The following is a 21,552-nucleotide window of genomic DNA, read 5'->3' as shown; positions in this document are numbered from 1 at the left end:
TTGGTATTTATGTATGGTATAGATAGGGATGGCAATGGGGCGGGTGCGAGGTGGGCTGAGCTTAACCCGTAATTTTTTTAAACTGCCCCGCATAATTTTTTTTTTAATTGAGTTTAATATGAAAAATAAAATTCATAATTTTTTATTCATTTTTCATTAATTAACATCTCAATACGAACTAATTAATTGTTTCTAATTAATATTTCAATAATTATTTTATTAATCGTTAATTAACTCTAATTAACATTTGTTTAGTTTTTTTTTTTTAAAAAAAAGAAGTTAAATTAAAGTCAAAGTTTAATATAAAAACTTTATATCTTTAAATTTTTCTAATTACAATTTTTTTTGGTTCCTATTTAATAACTTAAACTCTATAAACCCGCAACCTGTTCCGCCTCGCATTAATTTTGATAATAATTATTTCAACCCGCCCTGCATTCATCCCGCCCCGCATAATACTAAACCAGTACCCATCCGACCCCACCCCACCCGGTCCCACTGCCATTCCTATGTATAGATGTAGCTATCAACCTATATTGGACCCAAGAAAATTATGTCAATCTTTTTAAAAGAGAGGTTTTAATACATAGACAATTCTTCAAATTTACCAGCAAATTTTATTTTGAACTATTACTTGTTTTAATTGAGCATCTGAATACATGTGAAAATATTCATAATATACACTTTCAATTCAAATTTGAATCTCATTTTGTGCTTGTTCTAAAATATCATTATGTAAATAAGTTAACCATTTAAAATATATCACATCATTAATTATACATATCATCCTTGATTTGAACATGTGTGAGGTTTTGAAGCTTATTGAAATTAATTTATATAATTAAATTGGAGACATATTAATTTAAAGCGGTTAACTTATCTATATATAACAAACATTTAAAAATACACACATTTTTATTTTTATTTTTGAAATTTGAACCAAATATAGAGCCCGTTTGGATTGGCTTTAAGTTGGTCAAAACCAACTTAAAGCCCCTTTTTAGCTTTTGGACGTGTTTGCCTAATGCTGACTTTAAGCCATAAAGTTCTTAAAGTCAGTCAAAAATGAAAAGTTAGGATTTCTAACTTTTTTTCCCCAAAGTGCTTAAAGTCATTTTCTTTGACCATGGAAATTACTTTTATATCCCTTGTATTTTAACTAAATTCTCAAACTACTTTTTTTATTCTTTTAACCCTAAAATTCACATCATAAGCACTTTTATCCAAACACTCAACTGCTTATTTATAAAAATAACTTTCAGCACTTCAAAGTTCTAAAAGCACTTCATACATAAAAGTTACTTTTTTTAAGTCAATCCAAACGGGCTCATATATACATGTATATAAAGCTGAATATAGATAAAGTGACACCCTCCTAGGGCCAACATTCACATTTATCATCTTCTTTTTTTTTTGACATTTTCTTCTGTTTTTCTCCTATTTAATTAATTTAATGTGGAATGACTAAATATCACTATTAAATAGAAGACGGATAACGATAAATTGAAAAAACTCATAAATTATGATTGTTTCAACAAGAAAACCAAGAAGTCTCTGTCCCAAAAATAAAAGAAAGAAGCGAACCTCTCGTTCAGCAAATGCTGTCACTATTGGGGGCTTTAAATGAAAAAAATTGTGAGTAATATGTAAAGATGGGTATGAATTAGTTGATATGACATATTTCGTTGATCAAAAAATATATTTATCTTTTTTTTTAGATTTATATTAAATAATAAATTTAAGAAATGAAAAAACAATGTGATATCTTTGTTTATAAGAAATACAACTATCTTTTTTCTCCTTTTTTTTATTTTGTCTATATATTTTTTAATTATTTATGTGCTATATGATTATTATTTTTAAATGTCACTCCATTAACTCTCTTAATTATATTAAATATGGAACGTTAAGAAACTAAAAAATAATTTATTTAATTTTTTTAAATATAAAACTTAATGGTCTTTAATTTCATTACTCCCACAACTTTTTATCATCATAACCTATAACATAATTAATAGACATATTCATGACATTGTTTAATAGTCCATATTGCAGTTCTTTAAATAAAGACATTATAACACTTTATAGAAATGATCTCATTAGCTGTTTAAATTGTTATGTTCTACATACTATGTGGTACAAGGGATTCCCAGCATCTCGTATAAAAAGAGTGTCAACGGTGACCGGCTCAATGAGCATCTTTGGGCGAAGCTTTCTCGATCCGATTTCTCCGATGCTTATCATATTCATACTTTAGTTTGACTTGAAGAGTAAGATAAAAGTTATTCATTAATTGGCAAGTGGACGTCGAAGAGAACTCAGATGATTGTGCATTGATTTCATATATTTTTTTCAATAGTAATAAGTTTGAGTGGATGTCAATAAGAGCTCGAAAGATTGTGCATTGATTTCATATTTGTTTTATTTTATTTTTTAATAATTAAGGTCGTAAGAATGATTGTATGTTCTCTCTACTTTATATAAATTTCTAATTATTGTAACTTTATAATTTCTTAATATTTTAAGCCTTTTATAATCGCGCGAAGCACAAATAAGTTCACTAATTTATTTAATAGGAATAATTTATTATGTGTTCGTTAAGATGCTCAAATAGATCCAAATTATTGTAGATCAAATATTTGAATGAAATTTCTACATCTCTAACCAAAAAATTATTTCCTCTATCCAAATTTATATGACACACTTTTCTAATTCATAGTGAAAAGCAGTTTTAACTTAAAAATTTCCCTTTCACTCTTCATTTAATTATTTACATCCCCTCATTCAAAAAAATAAAAAAAATTATATTCATGAGAAAAATAGTTACTCCTATAATAAAGGAAAAGAATAGTTGAGAGGATGAAGAAATGTAAGCCACTGATACAGGCTTTTATCACCTCCACAGGCTTATATCATGATGATATAGGAATAGTTCAAATTTGTACTGAAAACTCAAATGCGTTTTCCACTTCTTATTGGAACGTACACATCCTATGGGACATTTCACATATTGACGTTACATTATTTAACCTTGTACCAACTTTCATATTCTTATCCCTTTTTCCTTCTATAATGTTGTCGGTAATATCTCCGTTTCAATTTATATAATAATATTTAATTAGATATAAAATCTTACATTTATTGTACTTATGATCTAAAGTAAATTATATATCTCTATCTTGATTTCTTTCCGAGACACACTTTCATTTTTATTTTGTGATCATGTCACAGGTTCATAATTGGAAATAATTTATTTTTTTATATTTTTTATTTTTAATGAAATAATTTATAATCATACAAATAGTAATGAGTGACTAACACCATAATTTTCAAAAATCTTACTTTCTTTCTTAAATTTTGTGTCAAATCAAACACCGTCACATAAATTGAGATAGAAGGAGTAAGTATTTGTGTGATTATAAAATAGATTTTTTTTGTACCAACATGAGTTGTGGTATAGTGGTGGGACTGCTTCACCCTTTATCAGAGGTTTCGTGTTCGAGCCCTGAAAATGGAAAAAATCTTATTGGGAGCGCCACCCCCGAATGAGCCCTGCAATCCGAATTTAGTCGAGGTTCCACGGATTTCGAACACCGAGTGGAAAATAAAAAAATAAATATTTTAAAATTATATTATTACTAAATAAATAAACATATTGAAAATTTAAAGGTGCTTATTCTTTTTGAGATCGATTAAAAAAAATAGTACGAAGGAAATATTATTTTTCTTGCAAACTTACATTCACATCTCTTTTTTCTATTTTGGTTATGTTTTTAGGTTTACCAAAACTAGCAAAAGATGATGTTTTCATCTTCCACTTAATTAATATTATTATATTCAGTATTTGTTTTTTTTTTCCCATTGTGGGGCAAGGTGAGGGAGACCTCAAGAAAAGGAAAGAGAGAGAGAAGACTCGAAAAATTTAATAACTACTATAGTAGGTTTGGGTAAACTCTTTTTTTTTTCTTTCAAATTTTATTCATGAAATTATATTAATGAAATTATATTAATAAGTTGTTATTGTACTGATAATATAAAAGAATTTTTATATCAGTAAGTCACCTAAAAAGTGATTTTCAAATAGTACCATTGTTGTTTCCTCTTTTCACTTTGTTTGATATGATTTTACTTTATATAATTTTTTTAATAAAAAACTCTAAAATTATGATCTTAAATATATCAAAATATTTGTATTAGATATAAGACTTGTGGTTAATAAGCTTCTTGTTACGAAAATATATCAATTAAGTCTTTTTGTTTTGGAGTGGACCGATAAAAATATAGTGCCAGATAAAATAGAATGAAGAAAACAGTTAAAAAATAATTTAGACCACATATTATAGTATGAGTAGTTAAAACTATACAATAATAATATACCTCATATATTTGTATGGATATGTTGACCTTACCCCTAATTTTACAGGACGGGGAGACTATATATAAAAGGGTTTTAATTATATAAATTTTACCTAAATCTCATAGTGATTCTTTCAATTACACTTTATCCCTAATCTTTTAAATATTAGCCAAAATCCCTTTTTTTTGTTACTTTCAAATACGTCACGTACTTCCTGATAAATCACGTAAAGTGATATATCCGACCAATACATCAGGTCCAGTGATATATCAGAAAACAAGAGAGTAGAAATTTTTGCAATTTTTTCAAATGATAGAAAATTTTAAAAAATATGTTAAAAATAAGTTGTGTATTTAGATAATTTGTCATTTAATTATTGTATATAAATGAAATCCAAAATTGAAAAAGGAAAGTAGTCCTATTTGTGTTTGTCCCATTGTTTCTTTTAGTGGATGATATGCCATTATTTTGGGGTTAAGAATTGCACCTTTTTACCCTTTAAGGTTGCTCTTCCACAGACATCAGTTTTGGGACTTTTCCTTTTTAACTTCACTTCTATATTTTGCCTCATAAAAACTTGCAAAGAGAAAGCTTCTGAGTTTTTGCCAATTTTGTAAGTTTGTATATCTAACCATTTAATTTCCATCTTCTTTTTTCTTCTTGAAGAATCAATCAAGACTGTCTCTTTGCTTCTTCTTTATATTTTTTTGATTTGTGTTTTTTTTAAAAAAAATTGAATTTAAGGAGATATGGTTAGAGGGAAAACACAGATGAGGCGTATAGAGAACGCCACAAGCAGACAAGTCACTTTCTCTAAGAGAAGAAATGGTTTGCTCAAAAAAGCTTTTGAGCTTTCTGTTCTATGTGATGCTCAAGTTGGATTGGTTATTTTTTCTTCAAGAGGAAAGTTATATGAATTCGCCAGCTCTAGGTAACTAAATACTTTTAATTCTATCATGAATTAATATATTCTTAAAGATTGCATTTTTATGTTAATTATTTAACAAGTTAATGAGTTTTCCTTTTAACTCATAGCGGGGCTTTAGTGGACCGAACTGCCATTTTTTAATGAGTTTTCCTTTTGGAGCTGAAATCATGTCATTTTCTTGCATATTTGTATCAGATCTCATCTTTTATACCTGAAAAATCAAGCTGCACAATTGATTTTACGAGTGCTCTAGGTTTACTCAGCTAGATCGATATATATATATATAATTATGGCTTATTGCTTGATATAAGCATTTATAAACTTCTTTTGATGGTTTGATGCTTAAAATGACACCTTCAACTTCAATTTTTTTTTAAGGAAACTTATATATGACTACTTCTTTTGTCATTAATCTCTAATTTATTAAGAGATCCAATTGTATCAACCACCTTTGGTACTGTCCATTTAACAACTTAGCTAGCCCTAGTTAAGAGAGAATCTTGTTCAATGACATTTTATGATCATTACATAAGATAAAAAATATATATATTCAATTATTAGTGTAAGCTTTGTTGACGTCATGCGATAATTAACTACAAAAGGAAATATTACTTATGATATAATTCCTTTTGAGTAAATTCTTGTCATAATAATAATAATAATAATAATAATAATAAACCAACACCACCACCAACAAACAGTAGAGTCTGAAGATGATAATGTGTACATAGATTTTACTGCGAAGGAAGTAGCAACAAGAAATAAGAAGAAACCCCAAAGAGTATTACCTTATTTTTGGTTTGTACGTAATGTGAAGTTTTAAATATTTGGTTTAAAAGTACGTATTACTGCTATGATCAGTGGTGTCATTATTTCCCATAAACTTGATTTAATAAGCACAAATCAGCTGACAAAGTTAGTAGTTAGTGATATACTTAACTGACAAAGTTAGTAAAAGGAAAGTGAGTTTGTTGATTAGTATAGAGTTAATATAAAGAGGTTTATGTGAACTTCAAAGCTAAGACTGGGAGCCAGTTGTCAAGCTACTAGTACTTCATTTCATGTTCACTGTCATGGGGTTGTTTCCTTTCGTGAGAATCTTTTGGCCAACAAGTAATATTTATATCAACTTTATTCCAAACATCATCACAATGTGTTTTGTGTGAATATTTATTACTCCTAATACGTATGCTCTTTCCAATCAATAAGTTCTTTATTCTTTGGGGTTCATGAAATCAACTTCATCTTTATGTAGTATTAGAGCTAGGTCCTTTTCCGTTAGGACTTTTAATTTACATTCAATTCGGATCTAGACGTGAAAGTGTGTGTTAATAAAGTTATCTATTAGTTAAAGAATAATCTGATGATTTGCTTATATGAATTTGGGGTCAATTCTCCTCTAATGAATCTAATGAATTAGCTTATGAGATTAAGTTAATAAATCCAAGTGTCATATCTTTACACCCATCTAGAAAATCCCTTCAAATTAAAGGCATGCTTTGTGTGGAGTCTTACATAATTAAACTCATATGTGAAAACATTAGTACATCAATCTATTAATTACCTAATGCATAAACATTCTAGTACATCATTAATTACTCCACCACTTTGAATGACACATTCATTAATGCCTCACGACACTATTGGTATCCCCTTGTTGGTAAGTAGGCACCGCTAAAAAAATATTATTTTTTTATTAAATTTTTTCACAAAAATATTCAGTGGTTGTTCCATAGATATTTTGATTGAATTGATGAGAAAAAAAAATAGTAGTATTTACACATTGAAAATTAGGAAACTTGTTAATATTTCAGTGAGAATCTATTTCCACCACCATACGTTTTTTCAGTGAACTGGTTCAATGAAAAAAAATTATGTTTTATAATATAAATTTCTCATTAATTCATGATGTTGTATCTAACGGTGAGGGTTAAAACGGTGTAAAATAATGAGTTAAAACCATTGAATCCTTATCTTGCCATTACTATATATCGTTTACTAAAGTGGAGCTTTTTCTTAGTAAACTTTACCTAAATCCCATAGTGAAAAAGCTCAATTACAATGTATCCCTCATTTTTCTTAAATTACCCGATTTCCCTTTTTTTTTTCAAATTTCTGATACATTACTCACCTTCCTGATACATCAGTTTTTGGGTGTAAAATAATTAATGCTTGTGAGTTATTTATGGATAGTAACGTAATTTAAGTTATGATTGACTGTTTCAATCAATTAAAGTGCTAAATAAGGTAAAGAATCCTTTTAAGAACAAAATAGTTATGAAGATCAAGGAAAATTCTAAAAACAGAGCATCAGTGCGAAAAAAAATTCAATCAGAATCATGAAATGTATCAGAATCTGATACATAAACATGATGTATCAGAATCATTATATTTTGATACATGAGAATTTTAATACATAAACAAGATGTATCAGACACATTAAAGGTTGATACGTGAGGTGTTGATACATAGACAAGATGTATCAGAAACATTAAATATTGATACATGATAATCTGATATATAATCAAGATGAATCAGATTCATTAAAGCTGATAAATGAGATTCTGATACATAAATAAGATGTATCAGAATCACTAAATCTTGATACATGAGATGCTGATACATATACAATATCAGAAGAATTCAAGTTTGATAAATTAGAATCTGATACATTAACAGTATGTATCAGAAACAATCAAGTTTGATAAATTAGAATATGATACATTAACAGTATGTATCAGAAGCAGTCAAGTTTTATACATTAGAATATGATACATTAACAATATGTATCAGAAGCAGTCAAGTTTTATACATTAGAATATGATACATTAATAGTATGTATCAGAATCAAGAAGCAGTCAAGTTTGATGCTTGATAATATGATATATAAACTTTCATCTTATATTAGAGTTTCATACATGAGAAAAACTTAAAAGTCTGGTAATTGTACATTTTTCTAATACAAAATTCAAAAAAAAAAACTACTCGACGTCCATCAGTTCTCTTTGACTAGAAGATATGAAATCTCTCTTAGATTTTTTAGGATCTTCGGTATCGCTAACATAACCATCCTTGGCCTTTCGACAACCAAAATTCCACAATAGTGTGGCATATCTTGAATGGAAGAATTCGACATGTAGTCCAGTATTTGGAATAGAAATTCCATCCTAAATAACTTTATACCTTCTTCACCTATTGATGATTCAAAATCATCAAGAAAATTAGCCCTATATGCCGTTCCGAATCTCAATGGGTGGGACGGGATCTTCTTGATGACGTATTTCATTCCCTGCATTGGCATGAAAATGGTTAAATACAACTTGAACTTTATACATAAATACGATGTATCATATGCATTAAAATATCTGATCCATGAGATGAGATTCTGATACATACAGAAGATGTATCAGAAACAGTTATATATTATATTCTGATACATAAATGTAGAAGTATCAGAATCATTAAAACTTGAAACATCAAAAAATGACACTTACACATGATGTATCAGAAATGGTAAATCTCCAAAAAATTGCATTTGAAAAAATATTATGTATCTGATACATAAATGTATATGTATCAGAATCATTAAAACTTGAAATAACAAATACTGAGACTTAAAGATGATGTATCAGAAATAGTAATTCTCAAAAAATTGCATTTGAAATAGACATTATGTATCTGATACATAAATGTAGATGTATCAGAATCATTAAACTTGAAATAACAGAAACTGAGACTTAAATATAATGTATCAGAAATAGTAAATCTCAAATAATTGCATTTGAAAAAGACATTATGTATCTGATACATAAATGATATGTATCAGCTTCATTAAAACTTGAAACAACATAAAATGACACTTAAAGATGATGTATCAGAAATAGTAAATCTCCAAAAAATTACATTTGAAAAAGACATTATGTATCTGATACATAAATGATATGTATCAGAATCATTAAAACCTTCACAAAATTTTCATTCTAAAACAAAAACTTAATTGAACACATACCTTTGGGAGATTAGGGCATGTTGTAACCCCTTCAATCTTGTTGTCTATTTCTTTGGGTGCATGTTTAACTGTAGCTTTCGACTTCAATTTCTCACGTAGCTTATTCAACACTGCTGGATCGTTACGATGTTTGGATCTAACTTCGTCGTAACCTTTCCAAGACGAATCAGAACCAGGAGAAACAAGAATTCGTTGATTTTTATTGGACTGTTTGAGACCATGAACGGATTCCATATGTATCATTGAAGGTATGAGAAACAAAAATAGAAAGATTTACAGAAGAAAGCAAATGATAAAAATTTAGAAGATTTTTCAAAGATTTTCAGAAGAAATCAAAATATACAAATTTTAGGAGAAATCAGATTGAATGAGGATGGAGTAAAATTCCATATAAGGGAAGATTGAAATATACCTTATTTGGAACCTTGAAATTGATTAACAGTTGAAGAATAACAAATTAACTAGAGCAAATTAGGGCAAGGATGAAGGAAGAGGCGGATGTATCAGTGAGGTATAGAGAGAGAAAGGAAAAAGAGGAAATTTGGAAATTTTTTGATGTATATGAGAATAAAAGTAAATATATTAGGGGAATATGTGTAAAAGGGTAATTTACCCTTTTTCTTATACAATTACCCAGACAATGCCTGAGTGGCGTTGATTAGCAAACGGGCCTCAATATAGCCCAACTTAATAGCTATTTGGTGATTCCGTCAGCCAAAATCAGAAGGCCTAATAATATAACTACCTTCTGATATACTTTATTTATACAAAAAAAATTAGCTTTATCTCGTGGGGAATTCGATCGTGATCCAATTGGATAGTTTGTAATGCTTTCCTCATTTATATAACTGCATACAAATGTGACAATCCCTTTACATATGAAGATGCAAATAAGTTATGAGGAAGATGGTCGACCACATATACATTTAATTAAATATGCAATTTCATTGAGATAGAAGTAAGAGATTTCAGACAAAGAAACACTTTAGAAGATGCACTGCCAGAATAGTTTAGTTTGTGCCAATGTTGTATGCATTCTAATTTTGTTTACCTACATATACTGCTCTTTGCCGTTGAGCTATGTAGTTGTTTCTTGTGTTGCTCAAACTCTTCAAAAATATTATTGGGTGTGTATTGGATCCTTTCAAAGTATGCATTGCATTTCTAAAGGATTCAACACGAATTCAACAACATTTTGGAGAGTATGAACAACATTGATTGCTTCGAGCTATTCCACCCCTTGCCTTAAAATGGGACATTTGGTTTCCATCCAAATAAGAAATTGTCGAAATGGAGACAAAGGAAAATGTAGAGGAGACGGATTCAATTATTTACATGACATCTGAGTCAACCTTAATTGTCCTACAAGTGTTATGTAAGGATTACCAAAGAGACTTATTGAAGTCTTAAGCTACTTAATCATTGTCAAAATGTTTTGGGGTATAATTTCAAAATTCACCTTTGAGTATTAATTAGTGTTAAAATTTCTTACTTAAAAGACTAATGTCATTAGGCATTAACCCTCACAATAAGTTTTTTTTTTTTACCTCTCCGTAGGAGCTTCCAGAGTTGGAGGTGAAAGATTCTTATCATTCGAGCAACCCTTCATGTCACCCTCACATTAAGTAGTTCGACGATATCGTTGATATTTTCCTCGCTCTATCTTTTATTCTAATATTTGATTTACTATTTTTGGGTGTGATCAATTAGATCTGATAGTCGACTTGTCATGTTTTGTGTTCCAAGTTGAGTTTCATTAATTTAGGATTGTTCTAGTTGTATTATCTTTTTTGATAGAGAAAAGGGGTTACAACTTACATCAATCATAATAAAATGATTTTTTAAAAAATATGAATTGACAGTGTAAAATTCTTTTCCACAATAATTTTAACAATAACAGATTAATTATTATTTTTACCAAACTAATACTTATCAGAAGATTTACTTATAATTACATAAGTGACCTAATTATATAAATATTTGAGTGGATAAAACTTAAATATTTCTTATTTTTGAAGTGAGTTTTGTTCAATTCTTTCTTTTTCGCAGAAAGTGTTTGATTCCCTTACTCCCACAACTATCCAGAAAATATCTACAATTTTAAATTACGTTTATATTATATATATTGTCAGTATAATATATTATTATATTATCAAGAAAGAAACGATATACACAACTAAGCCTTTTTAAGGGTGATGTACATTCAGTACGAAGGATAAATATTTTTCACGGAATTTTTTTATAATCTAGATAAACACGGGGGAGATAGATGGTGGCAATGAGGCGTACTTAGTAGGGGTGGTCTTACGGGGTATATTGGAGTAAGGGTAGGAGAGGAATACAATATAAGACTTGTTTTCTCTATTTCTATCGGTATAGTCATTTTTCTAATTTTGAAGGAATTTGTGCCAAATACAATTTGTAATCTGAAAAATAAGTCAAATTACCTACTATAACAACAACAACAACATACCCAGTAAAATTCCACAAGTGGGGTCTGGGGAGGGTAGGATGTACACAGACCTTACCACTACCTCATTGTGATAGAGAGGCTGTTTCCGAAAGATCCTCGGCTCAAAAGTATCAGCTCTAAATAAGAGAGAGAAATAATATATATAGCATAATGACTAAAGCGAAATGCCATGCAAATTTTACAAAACAAGAACAATACGATAGCAAAATAATGTGAAATCGAAAGGCAATAGCATCACAACTAAAAAAGACATGCCTAGACCTAAGAACAAACCTAAATCGTCAAAGGAAAGATAATATTCTACCCCTACTAGCCTTCTACCTTAATTCGCGACCTCCATTCCTTTCTATCTAAGGTCATGTCTTCGGTGATATGGAGTTGTGCCATATTCTGTCTAATTACCTCTCTCCAATACTTTTTCGGTCTACCCATACCCCTCCTCATAACCCCTAAATCCAACCGCTCGCATCTCCTAATTGGGGCGTCGACCCCTCTCATCTGCATATGCTCAAACCATCTCAATCTCGCTTCTCTCCTCTTGTCTGTCACAGAGGTCACCCCCGCCTTCTCTCGAACAACCTCATTCTTAATCTTATCATTCTTAGTATGTCCACACATCCATCTCAGCATCTTTATCTCCGCAACATGTATCTTCTGAACATGAGAGTTCTTGACTAGCCATCACTCCACGCCATATAACAACGACGGTCTAACCACTATTTTGTAAAACTTACCTTTAAGTTTAGTTGGTATCTTCTTATCACACAGGACTCCAGAGGCAAGCCTCCAATTTCATCCATGCTGCCTAATGTGATGCGTGACATCCTCGTCGATGTCCCCATAACTCTGGATGACGGATCCAAGATATTTAAAGCTTTCTTTCTTGGGGATAGGTTGAGTGGAAAACCTAACTTTTATGCCCTCTTCATCCCTCACAACACTGAATTTGCACTCCAAATATTCTGTTTTGATCCTGCTCAATTTGAGCCCTTTGGACTTCAGAGTTTGTCTTCAAACTTTCAATCTACCATTAACTCTATCCCGAGTCTCATCAGTCAAAATTATGTCATCTGCAAATAGCATACACTATGGAACCTCTTTCTGTAAAGACCGTGTCAGCTCACCCATCACCAAGGCAAAAAAAAAAGACTTAGCACCGATCCCTGATGTAGTCCCATCTCAATAGGAAAATACTCTAAGTCACCTCCCACCGTCCTAACTCGAGTTTTGACTCCAACATACATGTCTTTTATCGCCCTAATATACACCATCGGGACACCTTTAGCCTCCAGACACTTTCAGAGAACATCCGTCGAAACTTTGTCATAAGCCTTTTCAAGATCAATGAACACCATATGAAGATCCCTCTTTCTTTCTCTAAATTTTTTTACCAGTCTCCGCATAAGATGAATTGCTTTAGTAGTTGACTGCCCCGGTATGGAATTGTGCCATATCTTGTCTAATTACCTCTCACTAATACTTTTTCGGTCTACCCCTACCCCTCCACATAAATCCCAAATTCAATCACTCACACATATAAAAGAGAACATAAAATATTGAGAGAAATAATATCACAAAATTCACTCACAAGAAAAAAAAGGTTTACTAAGTGACAATGCAACACTTGTGTCTCACAAGTTTTCTCCGTAAACAAGACTCTCAAAGTCCTTATAATAACATTGACAAATTCCACCATTTTCCTAGCTTGAATCTCATTCAATCCATAAACACATGCATTCCCATCTCCAACTGCCTACATAGGGTACAAGATCGAAAAGAACGAGGGGAAGAATCGACCGGTTGGAAAAAATGTTAGCTAACTTTTGGTGAGGCGGTGATGAAGACAAAAGAAAGCTTCACTAGAGATTTTTTGATACTATGTGCCTACCTATTCAGGAAAGAACTTTGGGTCCTCCTACTACAAGACATTTTCAAGAGCTTTCAAAAGCTTGTGTATGTTATCAAGTTAGAAAGAAGAAGACTCGGTTTAATCCAAAACTTTTTTTAATTGGAGAAAAAAATTGTATTTTCATTTTAGGAAAAGAAAAATCCAATTATGATAAAAAAAATATCAAGAATAACACCCAATAGAGGATGTTAAGAAAATTGTTATCATTTGACGATGAGTAAGGGATAATGTAGATGAGAAAAAAGAAAAATATTGGCTCTGATACCATGTCAAATTAGAGTCACAATTTTTTTTAATCTAAAGTTTTCTTAAAGGGATATATATATAACTAGTCATCAAATGGAATATAGAGGAGGACTTGACGTAACTTCTTCATTATAAAACTAACATGAGTTTATTAAGTTCAGTTCTTACAATTCAACCTACCAAAAAAGAAATAAAAAGAACTAAGGATCAAGGATGAAGTTCTTTTTTAACTCAAGTCTTGTAGTTTGTTCTCCCCTTTTAATTATTTTTTATTGTGGATAATCTGAGTTGGCAGAGTTGTAGTCTCAGTAAAAAATATATAATTTTTTGATAGATTTTGCAAAATTGCTAATGTTCGCAATAGTATTGTTTTACCTATATACATGTTGGAATTGAAAATTGAGAATCCGACAATGGTGCATGAAACTTTTGAGGATCCGAGCATTTTAGGCCATAAGCTTCTTGTCCTCTCATTCTTATTTAGAATGAGAAATCTTTCACTTTGTAAAAGCTTTAACTTAAGACATTTATTCATAAGTAACGAGAGGAGACTTATCACAAATATGCTCCCTCTTTTTTCTCTTAATTCGGTGAATTCCCTATATTTTTGCCTTCTCCGATATTAAGAATAGTAGAAAAAAACTCAATTTATTATGAGATGTTATGAGTAGTAGAAAAAACACAATTTATTATAAGAGGTTAGGAGAAATAGAAAAGACCCAATTTATTATGAGATATTTACTTTTAAAACAAAAATATTATTGAAATTTACTGTTTAATCCAATTAAGAATCAACCCTTTCTCGCAAGTGTGTAGAAAATAAGAACTAGCAAGAACTAAGCAAGCTATGATTATCACAAGATTTATAACATACATTGTGATGGTAATATAAATAAGAATGCTTAGATAAAAAAAGGATATAAAAATCAAGAATAAGGTTGAGTTATCAATCTTAGGCTTAAATTTCTTCTTACAAATAAAGGAGTAAGAAAAGAAAGATCCTCAAAGTAAGTGCATGAAACTGATAGGTGTCATTTGTCAGGGTATATAAAAATAATATTGAATATGGTGTATTAACAATGTTGGTATTAGTTATGTTTTCATTAGTTATGTTGAAATATTTCTGATGTAATGTTTGGTTTGGTATATTTTTTTGATAAAGGGTTTGGTATATTAAAAATAAGGAAAAACTACCTAATTGCACAAATATTCCTACCATATTTATTAATCCTCTGTATAGTTTGAAATAATTACATATTTTCTCACTAATTAATAATTTCATCCAGATTTCAAGTCAGATACAACTACATACATATTTTTTGCTACTAGATACACTAAACAGTTAGAGAGGAGAGTGATAACGGGAGGGAGGTGAGCAGGATTTGTTTATGTATTTCAGATACATACGAATCACATTAACACTAGATACATGTATCTAGGACACCAGATACACGAGCGAGATAAGAGAGTGGCGAGCGAGATTTGTTTATGTATCTCAAATACATGCGACTCCATTTGGATACAGTGTATCTAGAACAAATTACACTTAATTTTGACCCTATGCATCCAAGATTCGTGTATTTGGACTCTCCAGATACATGTATCCGAAGTCCAAAATCTGGTAAGATTCGTAATATTGCAAACTAATCTATATCTAAATATAATGCTCCTAAACTAGTGGGATTTCTGTAAGTTACCCTAAAAATAATATGCATTGCATAATTTTTTAAAAAGTTTATTTGTTTAAAAAAATAGCCTCCACAAATATGGTGAAAAGGATGTGAACAATATTTTGAGGGACAATTGTGTCTTTAACTATGCAAGTGCATGTGTTAAAATTCTTTATATTACTATTATCATAAATTTCCATGTATTAGTTATATATACCTTAATAGCAAATAGCGTGCATAACTAACTTACATTACTGATTCATAGATTGAAAAAGATGTGCCAATCAAGATACTTATAATACTCAAAGCTAATGTATACATTAGTTTTTCTAATGCATCTACCAAACAATATCTTGCTAGTCTTCTTTTTCAAATCTGTCCAACACTACTTGAAACCTTAGTACTTGTAAAATTTTGTGCAGAGAGTAACTTGCTTTGCAATCTTCATAGGGAAGGTTTTTTTTTTTATTTTAAAAGGAGAGTACATAAATACTTAATATGCATCAATTAGTTCACCTATGAGTTTTTTTCCTTATTACTTATGCCTAGGGCAAATGTCTGTCTTTGCATAACACCAAGCCAAACTTTTCTTCCTTGACTGTTTGATAAACAATTAATGAGTGTCAACTTGTCTTCCAAGGATGGATATTGTTTCTTCTAATTAGTTGCAAGCTTTTTTATTGAACGTCTAAGCAACAGTCTGATGCATGAACTTTCAATTGAATCTTCAAACGGATAATGTTGAAGTTTTTCAAATCATTGTCACCTGCTTGTTCTTTGTTCTACAAAGAAATCAGTGCCATCAGCATACCATATGTGTTGAAAATTGCTTCTGTGCTGAAAATTGTGGCTCGGAGACAGAATCTCCGAATTCTTTCCAATTCCTCCCTTTAACACATGTACTAACAGAGCACCATCAATATCTGACTCCTAATCACACTAAACAACACATCAACAGCTCTCCAATTGTTTACCCATGTCCTCATACCTATAATACGGACGCATCTAGCAACCATAACATAACCCAAACAGGCATATACAGGAACACATTATCAATTTACCATTTCAAGAGCAATATACAGTTTCATAGTGTAAATCTCAAATACAACAGTCAACATGGTAACACTTAGATCTTCGGTCCTTTCATATCGATTATTACACAAGATGAACATGCTCAATTATAATCGGGTCAGTTTATCTATCATCACACATATAGTCAAGATCAATTTCAAAATAATAGTCATACAATGGTTCTCTTATTGAACTCATAGCCAAACTCTTAGTGTATCGGTGTGACACTCGATCCAATAGTTAGTATGTGTCAGAACGTGACACCTGATTCAATATATGTGTCGAAACGTGACGCTCGATCCAATTATGTGTCGGAACATGACACGCAATCCAATATCACAATCACAAACACAATCACAGGCCACAACGAAAGTTCACATACTTGCACAATCAAGTAATATGTTCATTGTATGCAATTGTTCATAAATAGTCATTTCATTGATTTCATTCTATCCTTTCCTTCATTAACAATATTTCATCAAACCTTCTTTATTCAAGATATCACTTTTGGTTGAGCAAATTCAAGATTATGAATTTTATGGTCTTGAAATTGTAGACCAATCAGAACAATATATCAATCACCCAACCACAACAATTAAATGCATGATAAACATCACAGCAATACTCAATCACTATTAAGAGTCTCTCTATGATATAGACTAAATCATAACCTACAACCACAAGTAATCAAATAGGTTCATGGCATGAGGTCTATCAACACTAAGTCATTCACATTCACCCTTTATTTTGTGAGAAGCATTACTTAAGTAATTCATAGTGAATAATTAGCTTAAACACACACAATTATTGTATAAGTCTATCCCTATATGCATCAATAGCCCATAATCCCCGAGTCTCAAGATTTTGTTATGACCTAGCTATTGTCTACATTTAATCTCACAAGAGTCATTGACTTTCTAAACAGTTTCACCAAGGTTAACATTCAAAGATTTGACCTTTATCACCAGTTACATAATAATTATGACCACATCATACATTCCCACTTTAAACAATAATTGACAATGATTTATCCATCCGGACTCCATGCCCGAATGACTAGACATAAAATCTCCCGTCAATCTATATTATATTAAGCGATGAGAATGAATTTATAACTATTCAATTGAGAAGCCTAGCCTACCTGGGTTCCAAGTAGTTGTAGAAGGATTAAAGCATGATTCTTGACTTCCGGAAGGAGAAACTATGGAGACAGGCCTAAAATTTGTGGGTTGTAGCCTTCCTTGTGCTAGGAATCTCTTTTTTCTTCCTCTCCAAGCCTAGAGCAGTTTTTAGGGGGTTTGTAGGATAACCCTCATCTATTTTGGCACTCAAGGTAAGAAGAAGACAATAAAAATACGCCTCATTTTCATTCTTGCCCATCAAATCCAGCCACAACGACTTAACACAGACAATACTTGGTAAAATAGGCATAAATATTTACTCCAAACTCTAAATGAGGTAAACTCTATGGCATTGGAAAAAAGACTGATATATACTTAATTTGACAGGTCATGAGCTACCTAATATATTATAGGCTGAGAGTTATGTTCATTTGAAGTTGACCTTAGTTTAACTCAAATTCAAAACTAAATCGGAAAACATACTTTTAACTTAACTTTAAGATAGGGGTATTGTACGATCTTAATTTACAACTAATGCACTCTCATACCAAGGAATTGGTCTTAATTTTTATAATGAATGAGATCCGTATACCTTTGCCGCAGATTTATTTAGTAAGGATGGAATAGGTCGTTACAGATAAAGTGTCCTACTCCCAGCGACAAACAAATTGCATTGACGGCGCATCTAAACGGCAATTTGGCCATTACTTTATTACTTGTCATGAACATTGTAGACATCGAAATTTTATAGGACTCAACAAGACGTGTTCAATTCCAATTGGGACTCTACAATTTCAGTCAAAGTTCTTGGAGGCTACTCTACCCTAAACTCTAATCTATGACTATATAAAGAGCAATTTATTCCTTTGAAAAGCATCTTGAAAATTTCATAAATTAATGGAATATTCATAAAGAGATCAAAATATGTCAAACTCTTCTTGATAACGAAATACTTCAAGAAGATCACAAATTCTTTCATGGAGATCAAATTCAAATCATCCAAGTTAGTTCGAGAAATACGCCACTAACGGCCCTCAAATCATGATGAAGATCAAATCCAAATAATTCTAGTTTGAGAAATACGCACTAACGGCCCTCGAATCAAGGAGAAAATCCAGAAGGAAGAATCAAGGGAGGAACATAATTATACCCATATTTTTTTATCAATAATTTTCTTGTTTCTTTAGATTTTATTTATGGTTGATTTATTTTTCATTTATTTAAAATTTATTGCAAACCGACGTTTCCGCAACTCTTTCAAAAAAACTTGTTTGCTTCCTAGTTGTGCAATGGCACATGACTTTATTTTTACTTTTTTGTATTTTATAGTCGTGCAGTGTTACACAACAAGATAATAACAGTTCAAATTTTTCTTTAGGGGCATGAGTCCGGCTCTATAAGTAAGCATTGCTATTCGCAAATGCAGAGAAAGCTAGATAACAAGCAGAAGTGGACATGGATCATATATATGGTAGTTTTGACTGGAAAACACATATATGTACAAGCCCATGTCCACACATATATGAGTCCTTCAAGGCATACTGGATTTAGGTGATGGGAGGTTCTAAAGAGGGCCAAGCCCATGTCCACAGACTTGAGGGATTGCCATAATTAACTAATCTTAGAGATTTCTTGGCAGTAAATAGGAATGGACTCCCACCACTTTAATGAACTAGTGAGCAAGTCAAACTAGAAAAGTCAGCTATGTTGCTGGGACTCTTAAAAAAGTCTACGGGTGCGTGTCGGATTCTCCAAAAATAGTGTATTTTTTGGAGAATTCGACACGGGTGCGGCGTCAAAAGTGAAGAGTCCCCACAACTTAGAAAGTCATTGTACTAAGTGAGGTATTCCAAATGTGTAGTGAATCTAGTGAGTGATCTTGTGTTAAAAACTTGTAAATCAAAACATACTTGTTTCCCCACACTCCAAAGTTTTCTCTACTAGATTCGTTTCCTACTTCACACAAACATAGCGAGCTTGCTGGCCTGCTAGGTGAGGTGCATATAACGGGTCTAGGCCCATGACACTATGCTGCTGTCAATATTTGGAGCTTGATGGTTCGGCTTCTTGTAATAATCTTTCTCTTCCTCCTCTCTGCTAATAAAGTAAAGCAAGAAAACGAAAGTACATAGCTTAAGAAATGATTAGATTGTATGAAGGATATTGCTAATTCATTGTTGTCGCTACGTGTGATATTGTCACTTCCTATATATGAAATATGTTCCAATTTTAACCAACCCGCAACTACTTGGAGAATTTTGCAGCATGCAGGAGATAATAGAGCGTTATAAGAAGCATCCTAAAGACAGAGTTCAACCTGAAAACCAAGTTGGGGCACAGCATATGCAGGTGGATTCTTGGTTTTGTGTCTCCTCCATAGGATAAATTAGAAAGCAACTAGTAGTTTCTTGCCAAAAAGTTAATAAAAGGCTTACTGTAGCTTACACAAAAATGCAGCAAATGCAGCATGAGGCAGCAAGTTTAATGATGAAGATAGAGCTCCTTGAAACATCACGAAGGTTCAGTTAAAAGTTGTTGCATTGTCATTTCTCTCCCTTTCATAGTTAAGTTTTAAAGATCCTTCTAAAACAAATGAAATTTGCATCAGGAAATTCTTGGGAGAAGGTCTCCAGTCCTGTACCCTTCAAGAAGTACAACAGATAGAAAAACAGTTGGAACGGAGTGTCAGCACCATACGTGCACGAAAGGTTTCTTGAGTAAAGTCTAATAAATTGATCTGTTCTTCTTACCAAGTCTCGGGAACTTGACATTTATCTTATCTTGTTCTTTTCAGATTCAACTTTTTAAGGAGCAGGTTGAGCGACTAAAAGAAAAGGTAAGGCCTCATTGACTGATATATTTTGAGCTTTAATTCACACATAGGTACAAATTAGTAATATATGAGTTACAATTCATATATAGATGATGTAATCATTCAAACTGCAGTGAATTCAAAATAACAATCTATCGATATGCCTTACTTTGTTGAATGTGAATGTCTCTGTCGAAGAATTTCCAACTGCGTGCTTTACTACTTTTTTGCTTAATGCTTTCCTTTCTTACAAATCCAGGGGAAAATCCTTGCTGCTGAAAATGCAATACTGAGGGAGAAGGTATATTTTTCATTTCCTTGGATCAGTATTCTTTTTTCACAAACTCTTGGACTCTAATTCATAGTCGGCTATAAAATTGACATATCTGGTGCCTATGTTTTTAGTTTGGTGGCCTTCAACAGAGAGAAACACCAAGTGAAGAGAAGGAAGGAGAAGCTGTTTGTACAGATGGTAGCGAAAAATCAGATGTTGAGACTGAATTGTTTATAGGACCACCGGAGTGCAGAGTAAGACGTCTCTAAAAGAATTGATCTTGTTGCCTATCTGCAGTTAAAAGGGGTATATAATCAATTGTCAAATAGTCTTCATGCTATATAATTGTGCATTTGAGCAAGCAAACTAATTAGGCTTATGTCTCGATGGACCTTTTGATTACTTCTGATATGGTTTGTACTAAGGATGTGTATTAATTATATCTCGTTTGATCGACACTCTTAATAATTATAACTCTTCTTTCATATTTTAGGGACAAGTATATTACTCTAATTGTTGTCTATGTTAAGAATCATGGCTATTGACTATCTTGTTCGTTTTGCTACATTATTTCTTTATATCAAAGATCTCTTACATCAAAACCTTATTTATCAGAAACAAAAACTTTGTCTCAATGGGGAGGTTAGTTTTAACTTTTAACCATTCACTCTTCCTTGAAATT

The 21,552-nt window shown here is 31.4% G+C and overlaps 1 protein-coding gene across 2 annotated transcripts; it reads left to right on the top strand.

The window, feature by feature from the left end:
• The first annotated feature begins 4,804 nt into the window (after window positions 1-4,804).
• Window positions 4,805-21,328, top strand: LOC129886617 (MADS-box protein SOC1-like). 2 transcript variants are annotated; one of them, XM_055961382.1, is made up of 8 exons: window positions 4,805-4,970; window positions 5,105-5,288; window positions 20,049-20,133; window positions 20,242-20,303; window positions 20,393-20,492; window positions 20,579-20,620; window positions 20,856-20,897; window positions 21,002-21,328. In XM_055961382.1, the coding sequence occupies exons 2-8, from the start codon at window positions 5,107-5,109 to the stop codon at window positions 21,137-21,139; spliced, it is 651 nt and encodes a 216-aa protein (XP_055817357.1). In that variant the 5' UTR covers window positions 4,805-4,970; window positions 5,105-5,106; the 3' UTR covers window positions 21,140-21,328. The 2 variants fall into 2 exon arrangements, with proteins under 2 accessions (XP_055817357.1, XP_055817356.1); XM_055961381.1 differs by having other exon boundaries at window positions 5,102-5,288.
• Window positions 21,329-21,552: the final 224 nt, after the last annotated feature.

Source organism: Solanum dulcamara, chromosome 4, assembly GCF_947179165.1.
Source record: "Solanum dulcamara chromosome 4, daSolDulc1.2, whole genome shotgun sequence".
NCBI lineage: Eukaryota > Viridiplantae > Streptophyta > Magnoliopsida > Solanales > Solanaceae > Solanum > Solanum dulcamara.
Note: the sequence above shows the minus strand (reverse complement) of the source record. Positions and strands in the feature narration are given on the sequence as shown.